The sequence below is a fragment of the Parasteatoda tepidariorum genome, chromosome 7, assembly GCF_043381705.1.
Source record: "Parasteatoda tepidariorum isolate YZ-2023 chromosome 7, CAS_Ptep_4.0, whole genome shotgun sequence".
Lineage (NCBI taxonomy): Eukaryota > Metazoa > Arthropoda > Arachnida > Araneae > Theridiidae > Parasteatoda > Parasteatoda tepidariorum.
The window spans coordinates 38145058-38163854 of NC_092210.1; the positions used below are offsets into that span (position 1 = coordinate 38145058).

General features: G+C 29.1%; 1 protein-coding gene across 7 annotated transcripts in view; it reads left to right on the plus strand.

Annotated features, from left to right (window-relative positions):
- Positions 1–18797, plus strand: part of LOC107455611 (ATP-binding cassette sub-family G member 5) — a 67843-nt gene that overhangs the window by 7150 nt on the left and 41896 nt on the right. For 2 of the 7 annotated variants that reach the window (XM_071183296.1, XM_043054685.2), the window contains exon 2: positions 11027–11084. In XM_071183296.1, the coding sequence (XP_071039397.1) occupies positions 11051–11084 (34 nt within the window). In that variant the 5' untranslated portion in view covers positions 11027–11050. Of the gene's footprint in view, positions 1–181; positions 612–7139; positions 7196–11026; positions 11085–18797 lie in introns of those variants that run through there. The other 5 variants (XM_071183295.1, XM_043054646.2, XM_043054604.2 and 2 more) reach the window with 5 other exon arrangements.

An 18797-nucleotide genomic window follows, 5' to 3' on the forward strand; every position in this document is an offset into this window, starting at 1 on the left:
GTTAAAATGCCTATTATTCAATAAATGAAAAGAAAGAGCTTGAAATTTTTTCTCTCTAAATCTCACGTTTTTGGGAAACGAAGCCAAACTGGTGAAAAGCTTCGTTTTGTGGCACGCCAAATTCTCGACAGGTAAATATTCCACAACGAGATAGAAAATAAAGATGGAAAAGGTTTCGGCTTTGAAACAGGAACCAAAAAACCGGTTTGATCGAAGCATTCCATGGCAGTAAACACAAACTTCACCTCCTCCTCTCCTCTTTGCATCTAATTTTTATGAAGGACAGGTTTCCAATCATTTTTACTAACAAGTCAGCTTAACCAATCACAGCGAAGAATCATTCCGGCCTCTACAGGTACTTTTTTTCAATGTGGATTCTATGTTGACGTGTGGAGATACCAAAATCGGAGTGTTCGTCAATTTACTGGTTCTGTTATTAATCTTGTCATAGCTATTTGTTAGTACTATGTAAATCGATTACAATTTTGTAATTAATGTAAAACGTTTGTATTGAGGTGAGGGCAATGAAATATGATTTTTTATGTTTACCACACCTGAAAATTTAGAGTTTAGATGACTGTTTCCGAAGTTCTGTGAGAAATTTTGAGCAGGTAAATAAACTTTATTCAGCTTTTTCACTTTTTTTCTTACTTACAATATTTTGTTTTACTTTTTAATGATTCCTATTCTGTTTCTTTTTTTCCTTCAAAATTTTTAGCTATGTTCTATGTTATTGGATGTAAATGATCTTTAATTTTAATGATTGATAAATAAAAGGAGCAAATATTTTGTTATATAACATAAGTTCTGAAATTCTAAAATATTTCGCGAAATGCTTTTGTATGTTCGTATTTTACGTGTGTGTTTTTTTATTGTTACATTTAGTTATTTTGATTTATTTTTATAATTACTTATTTCTTTTTTTTTCTTCTAAATTTAGAATTTATAGCTACTAATAATTAATAAAATATATTTTAGCTATCTTATTGCTATAATGAATTAGCCAATTAAAACTTTAGTTACAGTTTATTTCAATTACTGAATTATAATTACTAATGTGAAATTTCTGAATTCTATTCATTTTTTTAATAAAATAGTATACAATTGACTTTTTAATATTTGATGTACATTTTACTTCAATAATTCGTATATTTCTATTCTGTATAGCTTTCTGATACATCTTAAAATATATCTCTGACATGCCTTCAGGTATCTGTATCATGTCTGTCAAAATAATTTCAATTATAAAATTTTAAAAATGTGAAATGTAATTTTTTTAAAAAAAATTATCGATTCCCAAATAAATAATTTAAAATTATTATTATAATACATAATTATTATATTGCATAATTATTATAATGAATAATTTAAAATTATTAAAGTCGTTAGCTGATTAAGTTAGACTACTTTGCATTATTTGATAAATTAGCAATTATTGAAGAATTTAGATTGATATTAAAATAATTGCATTTAATCTCACTGTATAAAACATTTAAATTTCATGAAAATTTAATATTTTGGTGTATTACTGAAGGAATAGCCTTTTTTTTAATTTTTTTTATTTTTATTTATTTATTTTTTATATAAAGTTATCAAAAGTAGTGTCATTGATCTAAAGTTATTATCAGAACATCCGCCTCATAATGAGGTGATCCAGGTTAGAATCCGAGCGGTGGATGATAGGTGCAAATTCTGATCCAGTTCGTACCGACCACAGTGTCGATGTAAAGTATTCTCAGTGCTAGACAGATCATAGGTTAAAATCTCTTTGCTGTCGGTCAAACTGTAGGAGGTTTACAAAGTCCTACAAGTTTGTCCCGATGCTTAATCCAGGAGTTACCTCGTCTTCTGGGTTGGGTTCAAAATCACAAGTCTGCGAAGTTGAGCATTAATAGTCGTAAGCTCAGAATCGTATTGGCTGTTCAACATCGGCTATAATATAAAATATGAAATAGTAGTGTACCAATGGTTAAATTTTATTAGCAATGCTCATCAATAGTAAAAGCTGGATTTTGTTTCCGAATGTTATTATGCTATAACTGTCATTAAAATACCTCCAGACTTCTTTTTTTATAAAATGTTCGTTTCATTTGTAACGTGCCATTTTTCAGATCCGATTTTATTTTATTAACCATAGACAAAAAAGGAAGCGAAATTTAGCAACTTATTGGGTTTAAATTTAGCTACTCGATAAGTTTGGATAAATTCCATAATATTTTAGTTTAGGGTATTTGTCTACAAATCCTTATCTTTAGCCTAAATCAAGAGAGGATAAAGTGACAGAATCTAATAATTTATAAAATCAAATCTTTGTATACTCGAAGCAATTTTATTATAAATATTTTTGTATCTAAACTGAAAATCAAAATTCAGTTGTACTATCTTAAAATCATTGAACTCATAGAGCAAAACAAATTATAACTATAACAAGGTTGGTAACTCTAAGTCTTCTCTAAGTAGCTCTAATGCTTAGTTACCCCATGTATTAATCTTTTGTCCAAACCAAGAGAGAGGATAAAGCCATTTAAAAAAATTAAATCTTTGTATACTCGAAAGCAATTTTATTATAAATATTTTTACACCTAAGCTGAAAATCATAAGTCATGTATATTTTAAAATCACCTAATTCGGGCTTAACTCACAGAGCAAAATTCTAACTAAGTCAATAACTTCTGAGTCATAATGTATTTAAATAGAATATACCTCATATATACCTTAGAAGTTATTCTTTAAGTTCCTTAGAAGATATTTCTGAGTCGAGGAGTCTGTAGTTAAATGTTCGACTCAGATTCCTAACTTTTCTAAGAGCTCGACTACGAGTCGCCAACTCCGACTTATTCTTAAAAACTATATATTTCCATTTATTAATGCCTTATTTCTTATGAGCTATTAGAGCTAAAGGTATTTTATTTAAGATAACATTTTATATTGTAAAATAACTATTAATGAAATAAATTTTTAAATTATGAATATTTAATTACATTTAATCAATATTGATTAATATGTTATTAATAAATTATTAATAATTAGTATAACATAAGTATGAAATAAATAAATTTTAAGATTATTAATACTGGTTAATTTTTTATTATTTATTTAATTTTAAATGAATATTTAATTATAATAAATTCCAAATATTGAATTTAAATACTGAAATTATCGCAGAACTATTATAAAGTTAAGCTAAATATTTATGTCCCGCATACTCGTACATAGATAAACATGTTATATGTCAAGGAGCATAAGTCATAATAATTTACTAGGAACACGAGAAATTGTACATTATGTCAGATGTTTATCTCTTTAATTTTTACCTAGTAGTTAAAAAAAATACTGTTTTTGAAATTAATGAATCAAAAAATAATTAATTTCTTTATTAATATCGGTTTTTCAATAGTTAAAGTATTTTTCTGTTTTTTTCTCCAATAGTTAAAACAAACTTTGGTTCAAAAACGTTTAAATGTGTTAAATGAAGTATGTGATATGTCATAATTTCGTTAACTGTCGTAATCATTTAGGAAATATTTTTGCTCAAATAATTACAGGTTCATAATGTCAAAAACCTCTTCTTTTTTTTTAACCTAATAATTTAATTTTTTAAGAACCAGGAGTCGAAGTCGAGCAAATTTTTTCGACTTCAGAAAAATTTATTTTGACTCCAACTCCATAGCCCTGATATATTTCATGTCAGTAACGCTCAAAAATTGGCAAAATCTAGACCTTCGAAGACAAAAAAATTAAATATGCAGATAACTCATATGTACCCTCTTCGTAGTAAGTGGTAAAAAGGTCTTCCACTTTGGATTTTGAAGAAAGAAGAATAAAGAGTAGGAAGCGGGGATAAAACTTATATGCTGCTAAGACATATGAGGTGCTGTTTTAGTTGTAAGTTTCAATGCTGAATCGAAAAAGATCCATCCTTAGACGATGAGATTAATAGTTTAGAAGTTAAAGACTTTTTGTACATAAAGCAAAATATTGTATTTGTACCTATTCATGAATCTGACATTATTCATAATGCATTGTTTTCGATCTAATTTCACACTGAATAGAAAAAGACAAAACATGAGTCAATGAGACGAACTATTCTAATTTGCGATGATTTTTTTTTTGTGTAAAAAGTACTACATTTGTCATGTATTTACATACGTTTTTGATATTGCTATCTTATGGCTATCTGGGTTATGTAATTTGTATTTTTCATTTTTTTAATCTTTCATTTAGCCTTACGAAGTACTAACCAATAGTAATACTTTTAGCACATTTTCATTCGGTTAAACGTAAAAAGCATAGGAATTAATACCTTAATCTGCATAGCAATTTAAGATGCATAAATAGGTACAAATAAAAAAATTTTACTTTTTGTACATAAAGCTTTAACCTTTGAATTGTTAACCCCATCGACCCATGTTTGATCTTGTTCGATTCAGCCTAAAAGTATGCACTGGAAAAAGTATATTTTTTGTTTAGATAATCAGTAGGTAGCAATGTAAAAAGTGTACACAAGTAGGTGACAAAAACTGCTCAGATCGTTGCAACTGATATAATATTTTTTTTCAAATTTATTATACCATTATGGTTTATTATGCATAAAACAAATGAAAAGTAAGTTAAAAATTAAGTTAATCTTATAAAATTATAGCATTATTCTTCATTTTTTGAAATTAATTTTTAAAAAAATGAAATGCAGAAGAAGAAAGACTGGATAATTTTAATGATCTGTCATAATTTTCCATTATTTCACCCCTGAAAAGATATAGAAATAAATCCATGGTTGCAATAGGGGTTTGCCATCTTAAGATAAACTGAACCTACGTGGTCTAGACACCAAAGTAGTCTCTTTTTTACATTAATTCTTAATTTGTCTTCAGACTAAGTACATAGCATCATTTTATCAGCTTACACGGAGGCTTACTTTACTTGGCACAATGTAGTGGATTCCGGTTCTTCTGTCCTTAAATTGTACATTTTAAATTTTTTCTGATCTTATATTGAAAGGGTTTGCTCGATATAATGAAAACGAAAACTGCATTTTCAAATTTTGAAATAATGGCGTTTTTAAAAGTGTTGTCATATAAGCAATGGACTGCTTCTGCGTATTGTACTGTCGTCCAACAGAAATTCAGAAATATTTAAAGAAACTGCTTGCAAACAATATTAAAGGAACAGCTTGGTGTAAAAATATGTCATCATTGTTGCAAATGGAGTTTTTCACAACATTGCCTGTAGCTTTTGAACTATGGAGATAACAATGTATTTCTTTCGAGGAACATACAATAATTGACAGGAAGAAATTAATTTTAAGAAAATTATTTTAGCAAAAAGCAATAATAATTGAGTTATTTAACTGTGACCATTTAAAATCTCCTTATAATTGCCAATGCATATATAATGTGACCTAGCTTCCATAACAAAACAGGCAGTGCCCTTGGCGCTTTTTTATCCTACATACTCGATTAAATACGAACAGTTTTTCTCTCCAAGAAGCCAACATGTCAGATTACATCACCTTAGCTTCATGTGATCTGTTGTCATATGAATTTGAACTTTGGCACAGTTTCAATGAAAGGTTTTAAATTTTTTTTAAATATATATTGAAATTGTAGTAAAAACTCACCTATATTTTAAGGAAAGAAGTCAATTGATAAGCTGAATTATACTTTCACTTTGGACAACAACTCATCTATTATGCATCAAGACATCAATTCTGAATGCTTATGAAGGAAGCCATTAAGTTGTACAGCAAATCGAAAGAGATATTTCTACTTCGAATATTTTAAGCAGCATAAAATTGAAACATACGCTACAGTTATATCCTTTATATTTAGGTGCGTTACAATTATTAATGCTAGACATTTTTGTGCGGTGTACCAAAAAAAAAAAAAATGCAAACAATGCTAAAGAAGCTTGGTTCATAAAAACATCAATTCAGTGTTCTATATAACTTTTTTGGTTGACGGCAAGCTAAAAATACCTAATATTTTTCTTGGTTCACTGTAATAAAAAATTTAAAATAATTGTTAATTTAGAAAATTAATTCAATTAGGAAATTAAACTTTATTGGCACATTTGAAAAGAAAATTAAAAAAAGAAAGGAAAATCACGCATTAGTTAGGAATTTTTTTTAAACCGCACATATTTTGAAAACCGTAACAGGAGAAACCAATTCGTCCCAAAACTAGGCCCTGCTTGAGCCATAACACGTGGGAAGAATCTGAGTTAGTTGGACAGAATTTGAGTTTGGTTTTTTTAAATATCAAATTTTTTTTTATCCGACTAACAATTTGTACAGCTTTTGTATCTTGTGAATTCAATGTCATATTTGATCTCGTTTACTTTTATCTGGAGATAATCCAAATATGTAAAAACAAAGAAGAAAATCTGTTTACAATTTTGGTGCTATTCCTCCCACTCCCAATGGGTGAAGTTCTACATAATTCGCCAAGCTTGATATGCCTGAATGCATTTAAACACATTTTTACAGGTGTATTTTTAGATTTCTGTTCCGATGTGTATTTCTCAAGGGAGTTGACAATTTTCATTCTTTTTGGACACCCTGTGTATTTTATGCTCTGATAATTACAATGGAAAATTATAGACTTGAAACAAAATTAAACAGATATGAAACACACACTATCGTTTTCAGCAAATAACGTTTTAGTCTAAATGGATTTTTCTCTTTTGAGCTTAAATCAATTTAAAAAACCACTATTTTGTTTTGTCCAACACTCATAATTTTGCCATTTCTTACATAAATTTAAAATCTGATTTTATTTTACAAAATAAGTACAGCCTGCAACATTATGGATTCAATTGTATCTGTTTAATGTCTTGAACATTTTCAACAAAAACGATCACATCAGCTACACATTCATGTAATTTATAATTTACAAGAAAATAAAAATTTCAAAAATTTAAATACATGAAATGCTTGAACTCTCACTAATCATGTAATAAACGATATATGCTTCTCTCTACCAGTCCAAAAAATATTTTCTACCTTTTTAAAGACCTATTTCTAAGATAAACTATTAGGAAGACCTAGTTAATACTTCAAGAAGACTGAATTTTTAATTTACGGATAAAATTTTTTGATTAGTGTTTAATGTTTATTAAATAATTTTTTTTTGTAATTTTAGGTAACAAAGGAATCGATAAAAAATGAAAGAATTGAAGCCTCTGCCAGATCATTTGGGTAAGTGTTTTATTTCTAAATGTAATTGCTTTTATTTTTTGCTGATTTCAAACTTAACACATCTATGCTTTTGAGCGTTTATTCGAAAATTGCTGATAGCTGTAAACTTAAATACGTAATCATCGAAATCACAACATGATTGTTATCGAGGTTGCATAATTTATCAATAGAATTATCGATGATTCATTTAGTAATTTAGTGAATTTCTTATGATCAAGGGTTTACGATGCATTTTGTTCGACATAATTCATGGGCAATGAATTTGATTTGTGATCAAAAGTCAACGATAGCTTTCAGATTGGCATAATTTCTGATCAGTAATTTAATTACATTAAGGGTCTATGATTGTTTTTAGGAAGATATATTTGATTAATGAATTTATTCTTATCAAGGATCTATCATATCTTTTAGATTGTCATTTATTTTGATCAATGAATTTAATCATAACAAAAATTAATTTCAGCTGGACATCAATTTTGATCAATGAGTATATTTTGATCTATGGTCTATGGTTACTTTCATGTTGTCGTCATTCTTGATCATTGAAATTATTCCGATCAAGGATCTCAAATTTCTCTCAGGTTCACATCTCTTCTGATCAAATATTTTTCATCTAAAGTCTATGGTTACGTAGAGATTTGCATAGTTTCAGATAAATTAGTTGAACAACGATGATGATCCGTAAATCATCGATTATCAATGGTCAACATCGAGTAATCACTGTGAGTTTATTAGAAAATTAAAGGGCTCAATGCAAGATAAAAGAAGTCTATAATCACAAATAATTTGAAAGAGCCAAATAAAAATTTTGACAGTTAATTCGCTGTTGTTCCTTAGACTATTTGCCACACAAAAAAAGGATCAACCCATATTTGTGTTCGGTTTTTACTCCTTACAAAGCAGCATTGTTCATATTCAAAAAGGATTTAAAATTAAAAACAAAAAATTGGACTAGCTTTGATTTTGCCTCGAACCTTTCACTTACCAGTATCCTTAAAATGTAATACTTGTAATCGGAAATTAAATTAAAGGAAAATCAAAGGAAAATTTGATTTATATCCATGAAAGTGATCCTGAAAAATAACTAGGGAAGCACGAGAGCAGGAACTGTTTTTCTAAAACGTGACCCATCTTAATTGTGTAATAACTCTCAGGAAGAACTGATTTTCTACGATGCTGCTTTGATAAAATTTTGCATTCTTTATACTGCAACGAAAGGTGATACAATCCATTTTTGTGAAAAATGGGCATAAAACATTCTTCCCTTTTGATCTTCAACAGAAATCACCGTAAGATCACCGCTATGTTAACAGGTGTTGACTCAGGGGATAAAGCACTCCCCTCGATGTCCACTTCGGTCGGGTTCAAATCCCAGCGATGTCTGGTTGAAACGAACTTCGTCCACTGTGCTCACCGTGGAACCATCATGGATTGGACTTCTCTTACAGTGAGGCTAATTGTGGGAGGTTTTCGTGGTTCTCTTTTTCGTACAGCGCTGATGCGTATAAGTTCCACTATAAAAGTTCTTTGAAGGCAAATTTCTCCCTATACTTGATCCAGGAGTTCCTTTGATTGGACTCAAATTACAGGGTAAATAGGGGAAATAAAAAATACAGTCTTAGCATCATTCAATAAGAACTAATATCTTCTACAGATAGAAGTGTATTATTATTTATTTTTAACTAGCTGTATACCCGTTCTTCGCACGGGGATAGATAACGCTTACAACAATGTAATGTTGTTGATTGAATTTATCTGACATAGCGAATATAAAATAATTAAATATTTAAATAGGTGCAATAAACAAATTTTTCGATCGAATAGAGCTATAAGCTAATAATTATCACTGATGTTATTTTTAAAATACGTTAAAAATTTAATCGTCTGTAGTTAAATTTTAAGCAATGACCAACGTTTAATCAATCAGAAAATTCCATTTCATTTTTCACTCATTCCACTCGAACAGTTCATCGAAGAATGTTCTAATGTCGACAGGGACCTTCCTCATTTTAAGGATGTGAGCAATAAAATTTTAATTAAGTTAAAGTTTTAAAAATCTCATTTAGGAACATAACTATTTTTTTGTCTGTTTAAAGCAGATGTAATTTTTCAGCAACTAAAAGTAGGTCGTCTTAAAGGAAATATAAACTATTGGGAATATAAAAATGCTCAAATAACTGAATTCGGTTTTAAGGAATACCAAAGGAAAAGGTAACGACCATAACTAATTTAACGAATCATTTATTAAACAAATATAGGACAGAACAATTAATACAAATATGGAGGCCAACTGTCTCGTAAGTATTCCCGTCTCACATCTTAGCTGCGCAGGAATAACATGAAAGTATGATAGCTGTTTCAGTTAGAGATTAAAGGGTTATGAGGTTCAAGCACATCAAATGGGAAACGATGCTTAGTTCTATATGGAACTTGAAACTGTAAAAAATATAGATTTCGAAATTGAAAGGAATATAGATTCTTAATAACTATTTTTAAGGGTCTGTAATAAGTCTCCGAAGTATTAAAGGAGAGATTTAGGCCTTTGTCACATGCAAAAATGAATTTGGCAGAAGAATTTATGCGATAACCTTTAAGCTATGTGTACCCACAGACTTAAAGAAAAAAAAACTGGACGTTACAGGGGTCGGTCATTGTCAACCCCATTTTGCAGGTGTTGTCAGAAAGCCTTCAAATCTTAACCCTTTGCCGCAGAATTTTTATTAAACATAATTTTCATACTTTTCTCATTATTTTGTGTTGATTTAGGTCCAAAACAAGGATAAAATACATTCTATTTAGCATTTTAATAATTTATGGTNTTTAAACCACACATATTTTGAAAACTATAAGAAGAGAAACCAATTCATCCCAAAACTAGGCCCTGCCTGACCCTTAACACGTGGAAAGAATTTGAGTTAGTTGGAGAGAATTTGAGTTTGGTTTTTCTAAATATCAAACACATATTTTTTTTTGATCCAACAAACAATTTGTACACCTTTTGTATCTTGTGAATTCAGTGCCATATTTGATCTCGTTTACTTTTATCTGGATAATCCAAATATCTAAAAACAAGGAAGAAAATCTGTTTACGATTTTGGTGCTGTTCCTCCCTCATCCAATGGGTGAAGTTCTATATAATTCGTCAAGCTTGATATGCCTGAATGCATCTAAACACATTTTTACAGGTGTATTTTTTGATTTCTATTCCGATGCGTATTTCTCAAGGCATTTGACAATTTTCATTCTTTTTGGACACCCTGTATATTTTATGCTTTGATAATTACAATGAAAAATTATGAACTGGGAACAAAATTAAAGAGATATGAAACACACCCTAGCGTTTTCATCAAATAACGTTTCAGTCTAAATGGACTTCTCTCTTTTGAGCTTAGATCAATATAAAAAGCCACTATTTTGTTTAGTCCAACATTCATAATTTTGCCATATATAAATTTAAAATCTGTTTTTATTGTGCACAATAAGTACAGCCTGCAACATTATGGATTCAATTTCAGTATCTGTTTAATGTCTTGAACATTTTCAACAAAAATGATCACATCCATGTTATTTATTTATAATTTACAGGAAAATAAAAATGTCAAAAATTTAAATACATAAAATGCTTAAACTCTCACTAGCCATGTAATAAACGATATATACTTTTCTTTACCTGTCCAAGGAATATTTTCTACTTTTTTGAGGACCTATTTCTAAGATTAACCATTAAGAAGACCTAGTTAATACCTCAAGAACACTGGATTTTTAATTTACGAATACAATTTTTTGATTAGCGTTATATGTTTATTAAATATTTTTTTTTTGCAATTTTAGGTAACAAAAAGGAATCGATAAAAAATGAAAGAATTGAAGCCCCTGCCGGATCATTTGGGTAAGTGTTTTATCTCTAAATGTAATTGCTTTTATTTTTTGCTGATCTCAAACTTAACACATCTATGCTTTTGAAGGTTTATTAGAAAATTGCTGAAAGCTGTAAAATTAAATACGTAATCATCGAAATCGCAACATGATTGTTATCGAAGTTGCATGCTTTATCAGAAGAATTATCGATGATTCATTTAATGATTTGCTGTCAGGTTGGCATCTTTTCTGATCATTGAATTTCTTATGATCAAGGGTTTAATGATGCATTATGGCATAATTCTTGGGCAATAAATTTATTGTGATCAAGAGTCTACGATAGCTTTTAGATTGGCATAATTTACATAATTTCTGATCAGTAATTTAATTACATTAAGGGCCTATGATTGTTTTTAGGAAGATATATTTGATCAATTAATTTATTCATATCAAGGATCTATCATATCTTTTAAATTGTCATTAATTTTGATCAATGAATTTAATCCTGACAAAGATTAATTTCAGGTGGACATCCATTTTGATCAATGAGTATATTTTGATCCAGGGTCTACGGCTGCTTTCATGTTGTCGTAATTCTTGATCATTGAAATTATTCTGATCAAGGGTCTCTAATTTCTTTCAGGTTCACATCACTTCTGATCAAATATTTTTCATCTAAAGTCTATGGTTACATACAGCATAGTTTCAGATAAATGAGTTTAATAACGATGATGATCCGTAAATCATCGATTATCAATGGTCAACATTTAGTTATCAATAAGTTTATTAGAGAATTAAGGGGCACAATGCGAGAACAAAGAAGTCTATAATCACAAATATTTGGAAAGAGCCAAATAAAAATTTTAAAAGTTAATTGGCTGTTTGTTCCCTACACTATTTACCACACAAAAAGGATCAAGCATATTTGTGTTCGGTTCTTGCTCCTTTCAAAGCCGCATTGTTCATATTCAAAAAGGATTTAAAATTAAAAACAAAAAATTGGACTAGCTTTGATTTCGCCTCGAACCTCTTACTTACCAATATCTTTAAAATGTAATGCTTGCAATCGGAAATTAAATTAATAATTGAAAATCAAAGGAAAATATGATTTATATCCATGAAAGTGATCCTTAAAAATAACTGGGAAGCACGCGAACAGGAAGTGTCTATCTAAAACGTGACACATCTTAATTGTGTAATAACTCTCAGGAAGAGCTGATTTTCTGCGATGCTGATTTGTTAAAATTTTGCATTCTTTAAAGTGCAACAAAAGGCGATACAAGCCATTTTAGTGAAAAATGGGTATGAAACATTCTGCCCTTTTGATCTTCAACAGAAATTGCAGCAAAATATTTCTCTATGTCATTTTTCAACAGTCGTGTTGACTCAGGGGATAAAGCACTCACCTCGATGTCCACCTAGGTCGGGTTCGAATCCCAGCGATGTCTGGTTGAAACGAACTTCACCCACTGTGCGCTCCGGGGATCCATCATGGTCCTCTTACAGTGAGGCTAATCGTGAGAGGTTTTCGCGGTTTTCTTTTTCATATAACGCTGATGCGGGTAAGTTCCACTATAAAAGTTCTTTGAAGGCAAATTTCTCCAAATACTTGATCCATGAGTTCCTTTGTTTTCTGGATTGGGCTCAAATTACAGGGTAAAAAGGGGAAATAAAAAATACAGTCTTAGCATCATTCAATAAGGACTAATATCTTTTATAGACAGAAGCGGATTATTATTTATTTTTAACTGGCTGTATACTCGTTCTTCGCACGGGGATAGATCACGCTTACTACGCGTAATGTTGTTGATTGAATTTATCTGACATAGCGAATATAAAATATTTAAATAGGTGCAATAAACAAATTTTTTGATCGAATAGAGCTATAAGCTAATAATTATCACTGATGTTATTTTTAAAATAATTAAAAAATGTAATTGCTTGTAGTTAAATTTTAAGCAATGACCAATGTTTAATCAATCAGAAAATTCTATTTCATTTTTCACTTATTCCACTCGAACAGTTCATCGAAGAATGTTCTAATGTCGACAGTGACATTCCTCATTTTAAGTATGTGAGCAATAAAATTTGAATTAAGTTTAAGCTTTAAAAATCTCATTTAGAAACATAACTATTGTTTTTCTGTTTAAAGCAGATGGAATTTTTTAGCAACTAAAAGTAGGTCGTCTTAAAGGAAATATAAACTATTGGAAATATAAAAATGCTGAAATAACTGAATTCGGTTTTAAGGAATACCAAAGGGAAAGGTAACGACCATAACTAATTTAACGAATCATTTATTAAACAAATATAGGACAGAACAATTAATACAAATATGGAGGCCAACTGTCTCGTAAGTATTCCCGTCTCACATCTTAGCTGCGCAGGAATAACATGAAAGTATGATAGCTGTTTCAGTTAGAGATTAAAGGGTTATGAGGTTCAAGCACATCAAATGGGAAACGATGCTTAGTTCTATATGGAACTTGAAACTGTAAAAAATATAGATTTCGAAATTGAAAGGAATATAGATTCTGAATAACTATTTTTAAGGGTCTGTAATAAGTCTCTGAAGTATTAAAGGAGAGATTTGGGCCTTTGTCACATGTAAAAATGAATTTGGCAGAAGAATTTATGCGATAACCTTTAAGCTATGTGTACCCACAGACTTAAAGAAAAAAAAACTGGACGTTACAGGGGTCGGTCATTGTCAACCCCATTTTGCAGGTGTTGTCAGAAAGCCTTCAAATCTTAACCCTTTGCCGCAGAATTTTTATTAAACATAATTTTCATACTTTTCTCATTATTTTGTGTTGATTTAGGTCCAAAACAAGGATAAAATACATTCTATTTAGCATTTTAATAATTTATGGTAATGAAATGCAACATGAAACATCGGTGTCTTTTTCTTCTCTAAAGGTAAATTCTTCCGAAAACGGCTCGCTTCCAAACAATAATTGCTCAAATTTGCAATCATTTGCAGTTATTTAGATCTAAGAGAAATAGTTATTAATCATTAAAATTTCTTTCATTTACAAAATCGATAATTAATAAATGTTTGAAGATGAATGAAAAAAAAAACTTCAAGCAACTTTTTTGAATTTTATATTTTATTCCAAGTTTAATTACAACAATCTAACAAATTTATTAGTTACTGTGAGAGAATTTTTTTCTATAATTAAAACGCAAAAAAATTTATTTTTGCTTGTAATAAGAGCGTCAAAACAAATATATAAAAAAACCCACCAGTATCCCATGTGCGTCAAAGGGTTAAAGCCGTATTTTAAGTACAAAATCTTAGTAACATGAATATATTTCATTAAAATATGATTTGTAAGAAATCTTTTAATTGGGATTAGTCAGTAAAAGGATTCCTCATTCATGGAAATAAAACATAATGTAGAAGGGTTCTTTTTTTCAAAATTGATAGTATTAATAAAATTAATCTACCTCGTATTGACTATCATTAAATATACACTATTAGAAATTCTCAAAAAATGGTTAAATAACAATTTATTCAAGTGTTAACAGAATAAATTTAATTAATTGTGGACGCAATAAAGTATAGTATTTTCATGCTACTTGTAAATGGTTAAAGAACCATGTAGTTTTGTGTCCATGGCTTTTTGACCATGCTAGTTGAAAACTGCTTCAAAACCGTAAAGATAACAAATGCTCTTCATCATAAACTTTAAAATTAATTGGATAGGCAGACTATAGCCGTTTATTTTACCGTAATTTTGCGACCGTAATTACCGTTAAATTTCTCCCCCTAAAAATAGTAGAAGTGAAGGACGAATTAAACTCAAATTTCAATTGTTAATTTAACATTTTCATGACTTTATTCAATCGTATTTTTTTCTCTAAGGAGATACAATATCGATTTCCCATATAATTTATGAAGAAAAAGCCTCATACATTTCAATTTTTATTTCAGTAAGAGGCATCTATGTCTTAATTATTGAGATTAAAATTTCCCGTTTGAATCTGGATATTTACTACAAAATAGAACCGATTTCTGCACTCATGCTTAAAAATTTTCTCAAATAAATTTCTCTAAGATGATTCTTTTACAAACTGTCAGCCTTGAGAACTAGGTCACGAGCAACATTCTTTAAAAAGTCGTTCAAGGATTACTGAAAATCCGATGAAGAAAAACAAGATCAAAATCAATGAATAAACACACTTTGAGAGAAATTATTCAGCGATCAATAGAAGTTTTTTATGAATCTTAGTAGTCATTAAATATTTGATGACGTTAGATAAATTTGGAAATCTACGTTAATTAGTAAAGAGTTTAAACAACATAATCAAAATTACATTTAATATCGTGTAAATGTTCTCCTTAACTAGAATAGAAATGTAGTAATTATAGAAAAAAATCTGTGCAATGTACAATTTCATAACTTTTGGTTATTATTTCTCTCCCATTTATAAAAAAACATGCGTTTCAGAAAGCAGAGAATTTAAAAAAGAAAAATTAAAGAGGAAAATATCCTCCTCCTTTCAGTTTGAGTAAGTAAAGACTAATGTATCATTAATTTAAGTATATTATTATATAAAATAAATATAATGAATCTAATTAATGTGTTGGAAAAAATTGTTTTTTTTTCACTATAAAATAGCTGCAAGCAATTTAAGAATCTTTATGATGGATTTAGATTTCAAAAAAGTTGCATTAATGAAATAAGATTTGATGACTGATATAAGTCAGTAATAACCATAATTTTTCCCGATTGTTTTAATACATTTTCGAATTAATTCATGTGACCCAGTGTTCACATTCCGAATCGAGCACCCATTTATTTAATAGCGAAGCTAATCAAGATAACTTGATGACGTATTCGGAACACCTAAAAGAAGCAAATTGAATCTCATTTTGAGTTAGTTGCTTATAACCTTTTAACTAAAGTATTAAAAAATTAATTTTGTTTAAAAATTATTAAACAAAAGTTTAGTTTGATTATAAAATTTGCTCAAAAGCAATCAAACCGACGTTGTTTGAGATTTTTTAACTAATACTTCTGAATATGTATTACTTAGTATAATTGTAAGATTTGTTTCATCGAGGCTTTTTAAACTTTTTTAGACTAAAAGCTCCTTTTCGAACATAAAATATTTACATGCTTTAATGAATGTAATATGTTTTTAAATATTGATAATACTACATTTGTAAAGAGTCCATTTATTAACCTTCAGCATTTTTTCTCCTCCATTTTAACTGAACATCATTAATAGATTTTTAGGTTTTTTTTATCTTGTTTTGCTTCAAAGCATTTTGTTCAATTCATTTAGTTCAATTTAGTTTGCTCAATTGATTTTGTTTTGACAGATTCTCAGAAAAATCCGTTCAATATTAAATCATAAGATTGGTACCTATTATGAAATTTGCACAAAATGAAATTCATTGTTAAATTTACAGCAGCATAAGCACGATATTTTGATTCACCAAAATATTATGCAATGTTGCTATAAATTTAATAATGTGTTAAATTATGTATTTCTTTTCAATTTGAACCATAATATAGTGTAATCAAAATTAAAAAGGGTTAATTTGCATGATAATATGGTTTAACTTGAAGAGAGGTGCAATGCAATTTAGCACATTATTAAGGTTGCAGCAGAATTCTAAAATTTTCAAGTAACTTGAACCATATTATCATCCTTCAATCCTTTTTAATCTTTATTATCTGATACTATTGTTCTACTTAGCGCATCTCTGAAATGCATTATGGTTTAACAAACACTCAAAATTTCTGATTTACTACCTTGATTTATATCGGAAATTAGTGGAAAAATCTAACATAAATAGAAAATCTAAGTTAACTAGAAAAATCTAAGTTCAATCTAAACAATTGTTAGTTTATTGAAATACTTTTAGAAAAAAAAGAGATTTCTTAGTTAAGTTTCATGTCGAAATTTCGCTTACGAATGGATATAGTCATTTTTTTTCATTTATATTCGTAAAGAAAATTTGATATGAAGAGCAAATGTTCATTTTCGTTGATAATTGAAACTTCCAAGTTTAATTTCGTTGAAAGAAAATTTCAATGTTTTGGTATTTTTAGAACTATTTGTTTTGTTGTATTTTTAACAGATTTTTTAATGGTAGAAAACATGTAATAGGTTTTTTGTTACTCTATTTGATGATGGGACCCAATGTTTCCTTTAAATAAAATAAACTGTTCTAAACTAAATAATATGTTCGTAAAGTGATTGTGCAGCTTCGGAACAGCAAAATAAAATCGTTAATTTTGTTCATGATAGTAACATAATTCTTTATTAAAGAAATGCGTAAATAAATGTATTATGCATAAAAAAATAAATTATAGATCTCTCAATGAGATTTCATAAGTTCGTTTTCTAAAAATTCATTTATACAGGAGGTCCACTAAATTACCCAACCACTAAATCAGCATTTGAACCTCAGCAATCATAACTATAAAGTAGTGTCTAGGTGTAGTAAAGAGGATATGAGCCACAATATAAAATAATACTGCTCCGACTTCTTAAAAGCTGTCTGTAAAGCGTAGTTATAAAACGTCAATTAAATACAACTTAACACCCAGAGGCGTTAAAGCTATTCTACAACTCTGTATTTCCTTTTTTCGAAATTTATGACACCATTTTAAGTTAGAAACTCGTATTCTGCACGAGGCACGGGAACTGCTTCTACATTTCGGTACATAGCCACTTTACTACACCTAGACACTGTTTTAATAACTGTAGCTGTAGCTTTTGAAAAGTTAAGAGTTTGGTTTCTGGACTATTGTTGACATTATGTTGAAAGGAAAAAATAATTAAAATATCCGATCTTACAATAAACTTATCCCTTCAAAACCTACAGATAAAATTCTTAAAAAACTGAATATAATTTCACTAGAAGATAACTTCCATGGTCACAATTAAATATAATAGAAAGGTACTTAAAACGAGTTATATTACACATTATACTGATCACGTAAAAATAATAATTCCGATAGGAGTAACCATAAATAAATCAAATTCTGGTCTTCCCACATTCCAGACACTGTAAAAGTAATGTCTTGATGAGAAATTACTGTTCGGTTTATTCCGTTCGCAAAATGTTGCACAAGTTGGAACAGTCAGCCATCCATGGTCCTTGTGTCTTGGACAAGCCTGACCTCTTTCTCATCATTTTATTTCTCATTCTTCGAGCGCATCTTTTTTTAACAGGTGTGTCGTTGCAGGAAGTAGAGGCTGCACCTTGGCATCTACCTTCTTTTCTGCGTGGAATGAGCTGTGTTAAATTGTTATGTGGAGGACTCATTTGTGGGATGCTTTATAACTGTTATGCGTGTGAAGGACAAAAAAATTCTTTTGAGCAAATTTTGAAGATTCATCGAGCCTTTTTCGGAATTGTGGTTGAATTGCTGTCGTTTCGAACTTTTTATAAATTATTCTTATTTTTGTGCTTATACTCAAATTTATTTTTCGAATTTTATTTAAGAACAATCTTTTGTTTTCTTAAAATTTCACACATTATATATTTTTAACAAAATTATTTCAAACGTTAACTTTTTGTTCCAAAAACTTTTAAACGGACGCGTGCACGATTTTTTTTAAAAATTTCGTGGTAAATTGGAGTTATTAGTTTAGGAAAATATGTATATAAATACATAAGTATAAACTTTTAATAATTTTTGAGCAACCTTAATGAACTCCTTAAAAATATATGGATATATATTTCTCTAAGTTTGTCGAAAGTTAGAAAATTCCTTAA